Source organism: Oncorhynchus mykiss, chromosome 5 (assembly GCF_057628025.1).
Source record: "Oncorhynchus mykiss isolate SJ-2025 chromosome 5, ASM5762802v1, whole genome shotgun sequence".
Lineage (NCBI taxonomy): Eukaryota > Metazoa > Chordata > Actinopteri > Salmoniformes > Salmonidae > Oncorhynchus > Oncorhynchus mykiss.
The window spans coordinates 97,195,488-97,210,206 of record NC_143026.1 but is presented as its reverse complement, the minus strand read 5'-3'; the positions used below and the strand labels follow the sequence as shown (position 1 = coordinate 97,210,206).

At 53.7% G+C, this 14,719-nt stretch overlaps 1 protein-coding gene across 7 annotated transcripts in view; it reads left to right on the top strand.

Moving 5' to 3' along the window:
• Nucleotides 1-14,719, top strand: part of LOC110524889 (cytoplasmic FMR1-interacting protein 1 homolog) — an 80,628-nt gene that overhangs the window by 49,965 nt on the left and 15,944 nt on the right. For 3 of the 7 annotated variants that reach the window (XM_090236525.1, XM_090236526.1, XM_090236527.1), the window contains 4 exons: nt 7,558-7,666; nt 10,429-10,548; nt 12,655-12,854; nt 14,524-14,611. In XM_090236525.1, coding sequence (XP_090092651.1) covers nt 7,558-7,666; nt 10,429-10,548; nt 12,655-12,854; nt 14,524-14,611 — 517 coding nt within the window. Of the gene's footprint in view, nt 1-7,557; nt 7,667-10,428; nt 10,549-11,215; nt 11,448-11,489; nt 11,580-12,654; nt 12,855-14,523; nt 14,612-14,719 lie in introns of those variants that run through there. The other 4 variants (XM_090236528.1, XM_090236529.1, XM_090236530.1 and 1 more) reach the window with 3 other exon arrangements.

Sequence of the window (14,719 nt, the reverse complement as noted above, 5' to 3'; positions counted from 1 at the left end):
TACCGGTGTCTCTGACCTGACTACCGGTATCTCCGACCTGACTAGCGGTATCTCCGACCTGACTACCGGTATCTCCGACCTGACTACCGGTATCTCCGACCTGACTACCGGTATCTCCGACCTGACTACCGGTATCTCCGACCTGACTACCGGTGTCTCTGACCTGACTACCGGTGTCTCCGACCTGACTACCGGTATCTCCGACCTGACTAGCGGTATCTCCGACCTGACTACCGGTATCTCCGACCTGACTACCGGTATCTCCGACCTGACTACCGGTATCTCCGACCTGACTACCGGTATCTCCGACCTGACTACCGGTGTCTCTGACCTGACTACCGGTATCTCCGACCTGACTACCGGTATCTCCGACCTGACTACCGGTGTCTCTGACCTGACTACCGGTATCTCCGACCTGACTACCGGTGTCTCTGACCTGACTACCGGTGTCTCTGACCTGACTACCGGTGTCTCTGACCTGACTACCGGTGTCTCTGACCTGACTACCGGTGTCTCTGACCTGACTACCGGTGTCTCTGACCTGACTACCGGTGTCTCTGACCTGACTACCGGTGTCTCTGACCTGACTACCGGTATCTCTGACCTGACTACCGGTATCTCTGACCTGACTACCGGTGTCTCTGACCTGACTACCGGTATCTCCGACCTGACTACCGGTGTCTCTGACCTGACTACCGGTGTCTCCGACCTGACTACCGGTATCTCCGACCTGACTAGCGGTATCTCCGACCTGACTACCGGTATCTCCGACCTGACTACCGGTATCTCCGACCTGACTACCGGTATCTCCGACCTGACTACCGGTGTCTCCGACCTGACTACCGGTATCTCCGACCTGACTACCGGTATCTCTGACCTGACTACCGGTGTCTCTGACCTGACTACCGGTGTCTCTGACCTGACTACCGGTGTCTCTGACCTGACTACCGGTGTCTCCGACCTGACTACCGGTATCTCTGACCTGACTACCGGTGTCTCTGACCTGACTAGCGGTGTCTCTGACCTGACTACCGGTGTCTCCGACCTGACTAGCGGTGTCTCCGACCTGACTACCGGTGTCTCCGACCTGACTAGCGGTGTCTCCGACCTGACTACCGGTGTCTCCGACCTGACTAGCGGTGTCTCCGACCTGACTAGCGGTGTCTCCGACCTGACTAGCGGTGTCTCCGACCTGACTACCGGTGTCTCTGACCTGACTAGCGGTATCTCCGACCTGACTAGCGGTATCTCTGACCTGACTACCGGTGTCTCTGACCTGACTACCGGTGTCTCCGACCTGACTACCGGTGTCTCCGACCTGACTAGCGGTGTCTCCGACCTGACTAGCGGTGTCTCCGACCTGACTACCGGTGTCTCTGACCTGACTACCGGTGTCTCTGACCTGACTACCGGTATCTCCGACCTGACTACCGGTGTCTCTGACCTGACTACCGGTGTCTCCGACCTGACTACCGGTATCTCCGACCTGACTAGCGGTATCTCCGACCTGACTACCGGTATCTCCGACCTGACTACCGGTATCTCCGACCTGACTACCGGTATCTCCGACCTGACTACCGGTATCTCCGACCTGACTACCGGTGTCTCTGACCTGACTACCGGTATCTCCGACCTGACTACCGGTATCTCCGACCTGACTACCGGTGTCTCTGACCTGACTACCGGTATCTCCGACCTGACTACCGGTGTCTCTGACCTGACTACCGGTGTCTCTGACCTGACTACCGGTGTCTCTGACCTGACTACCGGTGTCTCTGACCTGACTACCGGTGTCTCTGACCTGACTACCGGTGTCTCTGACCTGACTACCGGTGTCTCTGACCTGACTACCGGTGTCTCTGACCTGACTACCGGTATCTCTGACCTGACTACCGGTATCTCTGACCTGACTACCGGTGTCTCTGACCTGACTACCGGTATCTCCGACCTGACTACCGGTGTCTCTGACCTGACTACCGGTGTCTCCGACCTGACTACCGGTATCTCCGACCTGACTAGCGGTATCTCCGACCTGACTACCGGTATCTCCGACCTGACTACCGGTATCTCCGACCTGACTACCGGTATCTCCGACCTGACTACCGGTGTCTCCGACCTGACTACCGGTATCTCCGACCTGACTACCGGTATCTCTGACCTGACTACCGGTGTCTCTGACCTGACTACCGGTGTCTCTGACCTGACTACCGGTGTCTCTGACCTGACTACCGGTGTCTCCGACCTGACTACCGGTATCTCTGACCTGACTACCGGTGTCTCTGACCTGACTAGCGGTGTCTCTGACCTGACTACCGGTGTCTCCGACCTGACTAGCGGTGTCTCCGACCTGACTACCGGTGTCTCCGACCTGACTAGCGGTGTCTCCGACCTGACTACCGGTGTCTCCGACCTGACTAGCGGTGTCTCCGACCTGACTAGCGGTGTCTCCGACCTGACTAGCGGTGTCTCCGACCTGACTACCGGTGTCTCTGACCTGACTAGCGGTATCTCTGACCTGACTAGCGGTATCTCTGACCTGACTACCGGTGTCTCTGACCTGACTACCGGTGTCTCCGACCTGACTACCGGTGTCTCCGACCTGACTAGCGGTGTCTCCGACCTGACTAGCGGTGTCTCCGACCTGACTACCGGTGTCTCTGACCTGACTACCGGTGTCTCTGACCTGACTACCGGTATCTCCGACCTGACTAGCGGTGTCTCTGACCTGACTAGCGGTGTCTCCGACCTGACTACCGGTGTCTCTGACCTGACTACCGGTGTCTCTGACCTGACTACCGGTATCTCCGACCTGACTAGCGGTGTCTCTGACCTGACTACCGGTGTCTCTGACCTGACTACCGGTGTCTCCGACCTGACTACCGGTGTCTCCGACCTGACTACCGGTATCTCTGACCTGACTACCGGTGTCTCTGACCTGACTAGCGGTGTCTCCGACCTGACTAGCGGTGTCTCCGACCTGACTAGCGGTGTCTCTGACCTGACTACCGGTGTCTCTGACCTGACTACCGGTGTCTCTGAACTGACTACCGGTGTCTCTGACCTGACTACCGGTGTCTCTGACCTGACTACCGGTGTCTCTGACCTGACTACCGGTGTCTCTGACCTGACTACCGGTGTCTCTGACCTGACTACCGGTGTCTCCGACCTGACTAGCGGTGTCTCCGACCTGACTAGCGGTGTCTCCGACCTGACTACCGGTGTCTCTGACCTGACTACCGGTGTCTCTGACCTGACTACCGGTGTCTCTGACCTGACTACCGGTGTCTCTGACCTGACTACCGGTGTCTCTGACCTGACTACCGGTGTCTCCGACCTGACTAGCGGTGTCTCCGACCTGACTAGCGGTGTCTCCGACCTGACTACCGGTGTCTCCGACCTGACTAGCGGTGTCTCCGACCTGACTACCGGTGTCTCTGACCTGACTACCGGTGTCTCTGACCTGACTACCGGTGTCTCTGACCTGACTACCGGTGTCTCTGACCTGACTACCGGTGTCTCCGACCTGACTAGCGGTGTCTCCGACCTGACTAGCGGTGTCTCCGACCTGACTACCGGTGTCTCCGACCTGACTAGCGGTGTCTCCGACCTGACTACCGGTGTCTCCGTCCTGACTAGCGGTGTCTCTGACCTGACTACCGGTGTCTCCGACCTGACTAGCGGTGTCTCTGACCTGACTACCGGTGTCTCCGACCTGACTAGCGGTGTCTCCGACCTGACTAGCGGTGTCTCCGACCTGACTAGCGGTGTCTCCGACCTGACTACCGGTGTCTCCGACCTGACTACCGGTGTCTCCGACCTGACTAGCGGTGTCTCCGACCTGACTAGCGGTGTCTCCGACCTGACTAGCGGTATCTCCGACCTGACTAGCGGTGTCTCTGACCTGACTACCGGTGTCTCTGACCTGACTACCGGTGTCTCCGACCTGACTAGCGGTGTCTCCGACCTGACTAGCGGTATCTCCGACCTGACTAGCGGTGTCTCTTTGACCTGACTACCGGTGTCTCCGACCTGACCAGCGGTGTCTCCGACCTGACTACCGGTGTCTCCGACCTGACTACCGGTGTCTCTGACCTGACTACCGGTGTCTCTGACCTGACTACCGGTGTCTCCGACCTGACTAGCGGTATCTCCGACCTGACTAGCGGTGTCTCTGACCTGACTACCGGTGTCTCCGACCTGACTAGCGGTGTCTCCGACCTGACTAGCGGTGTCTCCGACCTGACTAGCGGTATCTCCGACCTGACTAGCGGTGTCTCCGACCTGACTACCGGTGTCTCCGACCTGACTAGCGGTGTCTCCGACCTGACTACCGGTGTCTCCGACCTGACTACCGGTGTCTCTGACCTGACTACCGGTGTCTCTGACCTGACTACCGGTGTCTCTGACCTGACTACCGGTGTCTCTGACCTGACTACCGGTGTCTCTGACCTGACTACCGGTGTCTCTGACCTGACTACCGGTGTCTCTGACCTGACTACCGGTGTCTCCGACCTGACTAGCGGTGTCTCTGACCTGACTACCGGTGTCTCCGACCTGACTAGCGGTGTCTCTGACCTGACTAGCGGTGTCTCTGACCTGACTAGCGGTGTCTCCGACCTGACTACCGGTGTCTCCGACCTGACTAGCGGTATCTCCGACCTGACTACCGGTATCTCCGACCTGACTACCGGTATCTCCGACCTGACTACCGGTGTCTCTGACCTGACTAGCGGTGTCTCTGACCTGACTACCGGTGTCTCCGACCTGACTACCGGTGTCTCTGACCTGACTAGCGGTATCTCCGACCTGACTAGCGGTATCTCCGACCTGACTAGCGGTATCTCCGACCTGACTAGCGGTATCTCCGACCTGACTAGCGGTATCTCCGACCTGACTAGCGGTATCTCCGACCTGACTAGCGGTATCTCCGACCTGACTAGCGGTGTTTTTGACCTGACTACCGGTGTCTCTGACCTGACTACCGGTGTCTCTGACCTGACTACCGGTGTCTCTGACACTGCACTCTCAGACTGTTTTCTTCTCACAGTCTATCTAGACCTGTACCTTGTTTGGGGAGGTGTTGTCTGAGGGGGAGGTTGAATTGTTTAGTTGTCATTGTCTTTTCAGTTGATTTTACCCTGGTGTTACCCTGGTGTTACCCTGGTGTTACCCTGCCTGGTGTTACCCTGCCTGGTGTTACCCTGCCTGGTGTTACCCTGCCTGGTGTTACCCTGCCTGGTGTTACCCTGGTGTTACCCTGCCTGGTGTTACCCTGCCTGGTGTTACCCTGCCTGGTGTTACCCTGCCTGGTGTGTTACCCTGCCTGGTGTTACCCTGCCTGGTGTTACCCTGCCTGGTGTTATCCTGGTAGTATCCTGCCTGGTGTTACCCTGGTGTTACCCTGCCTGGTGTTACCCTGGTGTTACCCTGGTGTTACCCTGGTGTTATCCTGGTGTTACCCTGGTAGTATCCTCCCTGGTGTTACCCTGCCTGGTGTTACCCTGCCTGGTGTTACCCTGCCTGGTGTTACCCTGCCTGGTGTTACCCTGCCTGGTGTTATCCTGCCTGGTGTTATCCTGCCTGGTGTTATCCTGCCTGGTGTTATCCTGCCAGGTGTTATCCTGCCAGGTGTTACCCTGCCTGGTGTTACCCTGGTGTTACCCTGGTGTTACCCTGGTGTTACCCTGGTGTTACCCTGGTGTTACCCTGGTGTTATCCTGGTGTTACCCTGGTAGTATCCTGCCTGGTGTTACCCTGCCTGGTGTTATCCTGGTGTTACCCTGCCTGGTGTTACCCTGGTGTTACCCTGGTGTTACCCTGTCTGGTGTTATCCAGGTGTTACCCTGCCTGGTGTTACCCTGGTGTTACCCTGCCTGGTGTTACCCTGGTGTTACCCTGCCTGGTGTTACCCTGGTGTTATCCTGCCTGGTGTTACCCTGGTGTTATCCTGCCTGGTGTTACCCTGGTGTTATCCTGCCTGGTGTTACCCTGGTGTTATCCTGCCTGGTGTTACCCTGGTGTTATCCTGCCTGGTGTTACCTTGGTGTTATCCTGCCTGGTCTTACCCTGGTGTTATCCTGCCTGGTGTTATCCTGGTGTTATCCTGGTGTTATCCTGGTGTTACCCTGCCTGGTGTTATCCTGGTGTTACCCTGCCTGGTGTTACCCAGCCTGGTGTTACCCTGCCTGGTGTTACCCTGCCTGGTGTTACCCTGCCTGGTGTTACCCTGCCTGGTGTTACCCTGCCTGGTGTTACCCTGCCTGGTGTTACCCTGCCTGGTGTTACCCTGCCTGGTGTTATCCTGGTGTTATCCTGGTGTTATCCTGGTGTTACCCTGCCTGGTGTTATCCTGGTGTTATCCTGGTGTTATCCTGGTGTTACCCTGCCTGGTGTTATCCTGGTGTTACCCTGCCTGGTGTTACCCTGCCTGGTGTTACCCTGCCTGGTGTTATCCTGCCTGGTGTTATCCTGCCTGGTGTTACCCTGCCTGGTGTTACCCTGCCTGGTGTTACCCTACCTGGTGTTACCCTGCCTGGTGTTACCCTGCCTGGTGTTACCCTGCCTGGTGTTACCCTGCCTGGTGTTACCCTGCCTGGTGTTACCCTGCCTGGTGTTACCCTGCCTGGTGTTACCCTACCTGGTGTTACCCTACCTGGTGTTACCCTACCTGGTGTTACCCTGCCTGGTGTTACCCTGCCTGGTGTTACCCTGCCTGGTGTTACCCTGCCTGGTGTTACCCTGCCTGGTGTTACCCTGCCTGGTGTTACCCTGCCTGGTGTTATCCTGCCTGGTGTTACCCTGCCTGGTGTTATCCTGCCTGGTGTTATCCTGCCTGGTGTTACCCTGCCTGGTGTTACCCTGGTGTTTTGGTATTCCTTGCTTAATGACGGGTGTGTAATGGGGGTGCTCCGGGTGACAAATAATAGCATGAAGTACATTTTGTGGAACATCAAAGGGGCTAATTACCCTGTTAAACTGTTGTTTTGGACAGTGTTTATGCACCCAATTGAAATGACACAAGTTTAATTTCTACCTTTTTATCTGCTATACCCATTTTAGATTCCAGTTGTCTGATTTTAGGGGGTAATTTCAAATCTACAATGTCCCCAGTTCCTTATAAGTCCTCAAGAAGAACTTCAACATGTGTCCTCCTCATTCAATACTGGCCCTTCTACGTGTGTCCTCCTCATTCAATACTGGCCCTTCTACGTGTGTCCTCCTCATTCAATACTGGCCCTTCTACGTGTGTCCTCCTCATTCAATACTGGCCCTTCTACGCGTGTCCTCCTCATTCAATACTGGCCCTTCTACGCGTGTCCTCCTCATTCAATACTGGCCCTTCTACGCGTGTCCTCCTCATTCAATACTGGCCCTTCTACGCGTGTCCTCCTCATTCAATACTGGCCCTTCTACATGTGTCCTCCTCATTTCTTATCTCTCAGCTGTTTACAGGAGATTCCCCTTTGACTTCTGTACCCTTCTGCCCAGCGTGTTTAACTAAAGTAGGGTCTCTCTCTGGTTGTCTTATTGTTTATATGGTGTTTCTCTTCTCCTCAGTCTGCTACTGGACAAGCGTCTGAGAGCGGACTGTAAGAACCAGGGAGCTAACATCCCCTGGCCCGCGTCCAACCGCTACGAGACCCTGCTGAAACAACGCCATGTTCAGGTAACCCCCTGACCTCTGACCCCTAACCCTCCAACCGCTACGAGACCCTGCTGAAACAACGCCCCGTTCAGTTAACCCCCTGACCTCTGACCCCCTAACCGTCCAACCTCTACGAGACCCTGTTGAAACAACGCCACGTTCAGGTAACCCCCTGACCTCTGACCCTCCAACCGCTACGAGACCCTGTTGAAACAACGCCACGTTCAGGTAACCCCCTGACCTCTGACCCTCCAACCGCTACGAGACCCTGTTGAAACAACGCCACGTTCAGGTAACCCCCTGACCTCTGACCCCTAACCGCTACAAGACCCTGCTGAAACAACGCCACGTTCAGGTAACCCCCTGACCTCTGACCCCCTAACCGTCCAACCTCTACGAGACCCTGTTGAAACAACGCCACGTTCAGGTAACCCCCTGACCTCTGACCCCTAACCCTCCAACCGCTACGAGACCCTGCTGAAACAACGCCATGTACCTTGACCTCTGACCCCCTAACCCTCCAACCGCTGCTAGACCCTGTTGAAACAATGGCACGTACAGGTAACCCTCTGACCTCTAACCCTCCAACCACTACTAGACCCAGGCTAAATAATCGGCAAGTCCAGGTAACCATCTGACCCCTAACCCTCGAACTGCCTTCGAGATTGCTAAAACAACACCAAGTCCAGATGACCCCTAACCTCTGACCCCTAACCCTCCAACTAGAGGTATTCACGGGTGCAACAGACCCGAAATTCCGATATCCAAGCGGGTCCAGGTCCTAAATTCAGATTTATTTTCATAATGTATCTGGGTTGGATCTGATATAATTGCCACAGGTCTTAGATTTACCGCCTAGACCGCTCCTCTGTTAATGTGTGAGGTGATGAGAACTGTGTCATCCAATGACAACTCAATAAAACGAACAGCTGATGTCCACTACTCCCCCACTCCCCCCACTACTCCACTCCTACTCAACCCACTGCCCCACTACTCCCCCCACTACTCCCCATCCCAGTGTTGCCTCTCTGTACTTCACCCCCCACTCCCCCACTACTCCACTACTCCCCCACTACTCCCCCACTACTCCACTCCTACTCAACCCACTACTCCCCCACTACTCCACTACTCCCCCACTACTCCCCCACTACTCCACTCCTACTCAACCCACTACTCCACTACTCCCCCACTACTCCCCCACTACTCCACTACTCCCCCACTACTCCCCCCACTACTCCACTACTCCCCCACTACTCCCCCACTACTCCACTCCTACTCAACCCACTACTCCACTACTCCCCCACTACTCCCCCACTACCCCACTACTCAACCCACTACTCCCCCACTACTCCACTCCTACTCAACCCACTACTCCACTACTCCCCCACTACTCCCCCACTACTCCACTACTCCCCCACTACTCCCCCCACTACTCCACTACTCCCCCACTACTCCCCCACTACTCCACTCCTACTCAACCCACTACTCCACTACTCCCCCACTACTCCACTACTCCCCCACTACTCCCCCACTACTCCACTACTCCCCCACTACTCAACCCACTACTCCCCCACTACTCCACTCCTACTCAACCCACTACTCCACTACTCCCCCACTACTCAACCCACTACTCCCCCACTACTCCACTCCTACTCAACCCACTACTCCCCCACTACTCCACTACTCCCCCACTACTCCCCCACTACTCCACTACTCCCCCACTACTCCCCCCACTACTCAACCCACTACCCCACTACTCCCCCACTACTCAACCCACTACTCCACTACTCCCCCACTACTCCCCCACTACTCCACTACTCCCCCACTACTCCCCCCACTACTCCCCCACTACTCAACCCACTACTCCACTACTCCCCCACTACTCCCCCACTACTCCCCCACTCCCCCACTACTCCCCCCACTACTCCCCCACTACCCCACTACTCCCCCACTACTCAACCCACTACTCCCCCACTACTCCACTCCTACTCAACCCACTACTCCACTACCCCACTACTCCCCCACTACTCAACCCACTACTCCCCCACTACTCCACTCCTACTCAACCCACTACCCCACTACTCCCCCACTACTCAACCCACTACCCCACTACTCCCCCACTACTCAACCCACTACTCCACTACTCCCCCACTACTCCCCCCACTACTCAACCCACTACCCCACTACTCCCCCACTACCCCACTACTCCCCCACTACCCCACTACTCCACTCCTACTCAACCCACTACTCCACTACCCCACTACTCCCCCACTACTCAACCCACTACTCCCCCACTACTCCACTCCTACTCAACCCACTACCCCACTACTCCCCCACTACTCAACCCACTACCCCACTACTCCCCCACTACTCAACCCACTACCCCACTACTCCCCCACTACTCAACCCACTACTCCACTACTCCCCCACTACTCCACTCCTACTCAACCCACTGCTCCACTACTCCCCCACTACTCCACTCCTACTCAACCCACTACTCCCCCACTACTCCACTACCCAACCCACTGCTCCACTACTCCCCCACTACTCCACTCCTACTCAACCCACTACTCCCCCACTACTCCACTACCCAACCCACTACTCCACTACTCCCCCACTACTCCACTCCTACTCAACCCACTACTCCCCCACTACTCCACTACCCAACCCACTGCTCCACTACTCCCCCACTACTTCCCGTCCCAGTGTTGCATCTCTCTTTACTTCATGTAGTCCTTGTCTGTCTGGGTTGTGTCTCATGTTGGTTCCTCTCCTCTCTCTAGCTGCTGGGTCGTTCCATAGACCTGAACCGTCTGATCACCCAGAGAGTGTCTGCTGCTCTCTACAAGTCTCTGGAGCTGGCCATCAACCGCTTTGAGAGCGAGGACCTCACATCCATCGTGGTACGACCTGCTTTAAGTGTGTCAGTGTTTTCACTGTTTTCTCTGGGAACTAGAAGGTCTGATCAAATCACATTTATTTATAAAGCCCTTCATACATCAGCTGATGTCTCAAGGTGCTGTACAGAAACGCAGCCTAAAACCCCAAACAGCAATCAATGCAGGTGTAGAAGCATGGTGGATAGGAAAAACTCCCTAGAAAGGCCAAAACCTAGGAAGAAACCTAGAGAGGAACCAGGCTATGTGGGGTGGCCAGTCCTCTTCTGGCTGTGCCGGGTGGAGATTATAACAGAACATGGACAAGATGTTCAAATGTTCATAAATGACCAGCATGGTCCAATAATAATAAGGCAGAACAGTTGAAACTGGAGCAGCAGCACGGCCAGGTGGACTGGGGACAGCAAGGAGTCATCATGTCAGGTAGTTCTGAGGCATGGTCCCAGGGCTCAGGTCCTCTGAGAGAGAGCGAGAGAGAGAATTAGAGAGAGCACACTTAAATTCACACAGGACACCGGATAGGACAGGAGAAGTACTCCAGATATAACAAACGGACCCTAGCCCCCCGACACAAACTACTGCAGTATAAATACTGGAGGCTAAGACAGGAGGGGTCAGGATGAACATCAACCGTATGACCCGCAAGCTGTCTTCTCCTCCTTCCTTGTAACAGGAACTAGAAGGTCTGATTGGACATCATCTGTATGACCCACAAACTGTCTTCTCCCCCTCCTTGTAACAGGAACTAGAAGGTCTGATTGGACATCATCCGTATGACCCACAAACTGTCTTCTCCCCCTCCTTGTAACAGGAACTAGAAGGTCTGATGAACATCAACCGTATGACCCACAAACTGTCTTCTCCTCCTCCTTGTAACAGGAACTAGAAGGTCTGATGAACATCAACCGTATGACCCACAAACTGTCTTCTCCTCCTCCTTGTAACAGGAACTAGAAGGTCTGATGAACATCAACCGTATGACCCACAAGCTGTCTTCTCCTCCTCCTTGTAACAGGAACTAGAAGGTCTGATGAACATCAACCGTATGACCCACAAACTGTCTTCTCCTCCTCCTTGTAACAGGAACTAGAAGGTCTGATGAACATCAACCGTATGACCCACAAACTGTCTTCTCCTCCTCCTTGTAACAGGAACTAGAAGGTCTGATGAACATCAACCGTATGACCCACAAACTGTCTTCCTTCTCCTCCTCCTTGTAACAGGAACTAGAAGGTCTGATGAACATCAACCGTATGACCCACAAACTGTCTTCTCCCCCTCCTTGTAACAGGAACTAGAAGGTCTGATGAACATCAACCGTATGACCCACAAACTGTCTTCTCCCCCTCCTTGTAACAGGAACTAGAAGGTCTGATGAACATCAACCGTATGACCCACAAGCTGTCTTCTCCTCCTCCTTGTAACAGGAACTAGAAGGTCTGATGAACATCAACCGTATGACCCACAAACTGTCTTCTCCTCCTCCTTGTAACAGGAACTAGAAGGTCTGATGAACATCAACCGTATGACCCACAAACTGTCTTCTCCTCCTCCTTGTAACAGGAACTAGAAGGTCTGATGAACATCAACCGTATGACCCACAAACTGTCTTCCTTCTCCTCCTCCTTGTAACAGGAACTAGAAGGTCTGATGAACATCAACCGTATGACCCACAAGCTGTCTTCTCCTCCTCCTTGTAACAGGAACTAGAAGGTCTGATGAACATCAACCGTATGACCCACAAGCTGTCTTCTCCTCCTTGTAACAGGAACTAGAAGGTCTGATGAACATCAACCGTATGACCCACAAATTGTCTTCTCCTCCTCCTTGTAACAGGAACTAGAAGGTCTGATGAACATCAACCGTATGACCCACAAGCTGTCTTCTCCTCCTCCTTGTAACAGGAACTAGAAGGTCTGATGAACATCAACCGTATGACCCACAAACTGTCTTCTCCTCCTCCTTGTAACAGGAACTAGAAGGTCTGATGAACATCAACCGTATGACCCACAAACTGTCTTCCTTCTCCTCCTCCTTGTAACAGGAACTAGAAGGTCTGATGAACATCAACCGTATGACCCACAAGCTGTCTTCTCCTCCTCCTTGTAACAGGAACTAGAAGGTCTGATGAACATCAACCGTATGACCCACAAGCTGCTGTCTAAGTTCCTGACGCTGGACAGTATGGACGCCATGTTCCGGGAGGCCAATCACAATGTCTCCGCCCCCTACGGACGCATCACACTCCATGTCTTCTGGGAACTCAACTACGATTTCCTCCCCAACTACTGCTACAACGGATCTACTAACAGGTAACACAACTACACCCAACTACTGCTACAACTACACACAAGTAATACTACACAACCACACCCAACTACTGCTACAACTACACACAACTACTGCTACAAGGGATCTACTAACAGGTAACAACTAAACACTACTACACGCTGCTCCTACAATTACACACTACTACAACTATACACTATTATTACTACAACTACACACTACTACTACAATTACACACTACTATTACTACAACTACACACCTACAACTACACACTACTGCTACAACTACACACTACAACTACACACTGCTACAACTACACACACACACACAGACAGACCAGTGTAACAGGAATTAAGGCCATTCAGAGAGCTCTCTTTAACACATCTTTTCTCATTTTCTAAACATTGACATTATGAGCTTTCCACCTGTCCTTGTTTCCCTCAGAGGGGTGGTTATGAACACTGGCACAAGCTTCATTACATATGAGGCAGTCAGTCACACTGTAATACTACTGCTGATGAGAGATCAGGTGGACTCGTTTCCATGGCGACAGATTTTCATTCAAATATTCTAAAATCCACATTAAAGGAGATTGAGCATTTCTTCACCAGTGGTGTTTCCACCAAACTGACTTTCATTTATTTTACCCCTTTTTCTCCCCAATTTCATGATATCCAATTGGTAGTTACAGTCTTGTCCCATCGCTGCAACTCCCGTACAGACTCGGGAGAGGCGAAGGTCGAGAGCCATGCATCCTCCAAAACACGACCCGGCCAAGCCGCTCTGCTTCTTGATGCACTGCTCGCTTAACCCGGAAGCCAGCCGCACCAATGTGTCGGAGGAAACACCGTACACATGGTGACCGAAGTCAGCTTGCAGGCACCTGGCCCGCCACAAGGTGTCGCTAGAGTGCAATGGGACAAGGACATCCCTGCCGGCCAAACCCTCCCCTAACCCGGACGATGCTGGGCCAAACCCTCCCCTAACCCGGACGACGCTGGGCCAAACCCTCCCCTAACCCGGACGACGCTGGGCCAAACCCTCCCCTAACCCGGACGACGCTGGGCCAATTGTGCGCCGCCTCATGGGTCTCCCGGTCACGGTCAGCTTCCACACAGTCCGGGATCAAACTCGGGTCTGTAGTGCCGCCTCTAGCACTGCAGATACAAGTCAGTGCGTGATGACAGTGCGCTTCAGTTTTCATGTACCGAATAAAAATATCAAGTTCAATGTGTTTCCATCCAGTTTCAACTCCTCCGCTGCGGTAAATAGAAAATGTGCCGACTCTGGTCTTGGTACGTTCGTTCTAGCCAACAGCTCCCAGACAGTGTGGACAGGCTAGTAGTCTACATGATGACATTATTATGGATCCTCATGTCATCAGAACCTCAATATTTATTGGAAAGAAGCATCAAGATCAACGTGCACGTTCACCACCTTGTGAAGTTCGTCACTAGTTTAATTTGTAGTCTTATAAACGGCATAGTTCCCTGAGTTGTGGTGAGAGGACCACACACACCATGTCATCACGTGACTCCACATTCCCCCTGCCATTTCCCTCATGAACAGTTTAACACAAAAAGATCACACCATGTCTAACAAACTTTCTGTCAGCATTTATAAAATGACATCAAAACTTCCTGTTTCCATCACAGCTCTTTTTTTTAAAAACAACCAATCCCTCTCTCTAGGTTCGTCCGCACGGTCCTGCCGTTCTCACAGGAGTTCCAGAGGGACAAGCCACCCAACGCCCAGCCCCAGTACCTGTATGGGTCAAAGGTCAGTACAACCCTACCCAGCCCCAGTACCTGTACGGGTCCAAGGTCAATATAACCCTACCCAGCCCTAGTATCTGTATGGTTCAAAGGTCAGTACAACCCTAGTACC